This window comes from Echinococcus granulosus (genome assembly GCF_000524195.1).
Source record: "Echinococcus granulosus chromosome Unknown EG_S00100, whole genome shotgun sequence".
NCBI lineage: Eukaryota > Metazoa > Platyhelminthes > Cestoda > Cyclophyllidea > Taeniidae > Echinococcus > Echinococcus granulosus.
Window position 1 is genome coordinate 232,679 of NW_020170480.1, and position 1,189 is coordinate 233,867.

General features: G+C 36.2%; 1 protein-coding gene across 1 annotated transcript in view; it reads right to left on the reverse strand. All coding sequences in view use genetic code 11, as the record gives it.

Moving 5' to 3' along the window:
* Positions 1-565: 565 nt before the first annotated feature.
* Positions 566-1,189, reverse strand: part of EGR_08250 (hypothetical protein) — a gene marked incomplete at both ends in the record, with an annotated part of 2,762 nt that continues 2,138 nt past the window's right edge. Inside the window, 2 exons of the mRNA XM_024497499.1 lie at positions 566-692; positions 834-932. Coding sequence (XP_024348094.1) covers positions 566-692; positions 834-932 — 226 coding nt within the window. The remainder of the gene's footprint in view (positions 693-833; positions 933-1,189) is intronic.

The following is a 1,189-nucleotide window of genomic DNA, read 5'->3' on the forward strand; positions in this document are numbered from 1 at the left end:
GTCTTGCGAATTACTCGTAGTCCACACAAGACACACCCCTTCATTACGCTGACTACCGACTTTTCCACAGGCAAGGGACAAGAATCCCTTTTTACAATTGAATTTTATCCAAAAGACTATTTTTAGTAGCTTTGCTGTCAATATCCAAGTTTGATGAGCTCAATTCATTTCTAACACTTTTTAAACATTTTCATCAGCGTCTACTTAATCCGTCATGTTCATTTGGACACTTTTGGACTCACTTTTTTATCCAACCTCTCGTAAACATAGTAGTAGTGGAGAAAAATTAGTCGAATTTTTTTAGAAATACTCATTCTAGAATTTCATCCTTGTATGTAAAACTCATAATTTGGAATATAATTTGCCCCTGGATATGCCTGACTCCTACCTCCCGTACAATGTAAAGTGGGATTTAAAGCAATGGGAATCAAGTTTGCGATTTTCGCCAAAAGTCCGTCCAAGCACGAAAAGCAGTGCTTTTTTAGTTTTTTTTACAATTTTTAGCAATTTTTCTTTGGTCGTGACAAGCGCAATAAGAGTATAAGTAGTGCGCTAAAGTTAACACCTACAAACGAGAATTCCGTTTAGAGCATTCAATGTAAATGAAGATAATTTTACCAGATTTGCAAACCAAGTTTCTGCATATTCTCGTTTTCCACTCATTCTTATTATCATTACCATTATTAACATGACTGACTTTCTTAGACCAATTTTCACCACCCGAGCGTGGATTTAGTAAATTTTTTGTCAACAAATATCATTGGGCAACCCTTGTACCTTATTATCATTTCGTCCCACTAATTCTACTTACCAATCAAATCTCGGCTTCTCACACATGCCCTCTCCGTCCATCGTTTGAAACTTGATTGACACCCTGAAGAGGTTTATTTGAAACAATCAATGTCCTGGAGAATATATTTCGCTTATCTAAGCTAGCAGAAATGTGAAGAGTTAGATTGCAGTGGCTAGGCTCGTTCTAAAAAAAGAACCCGAAATAACTGCTTATTTGATGGAACCCAAATGGAAATAGTCAAAGCTCAGTCACCCACTAACAAAAGTCCCTCCTCATGCAAGCTATGCCATAAAAATCTGGAAATTTTTAGTACGCTTTTTCTGCATTTGTATAATCTTCACTCTCATCTTTACATTTTACCGTTTTAGGAATCTGAAAAAATGTACGCACTCTGTA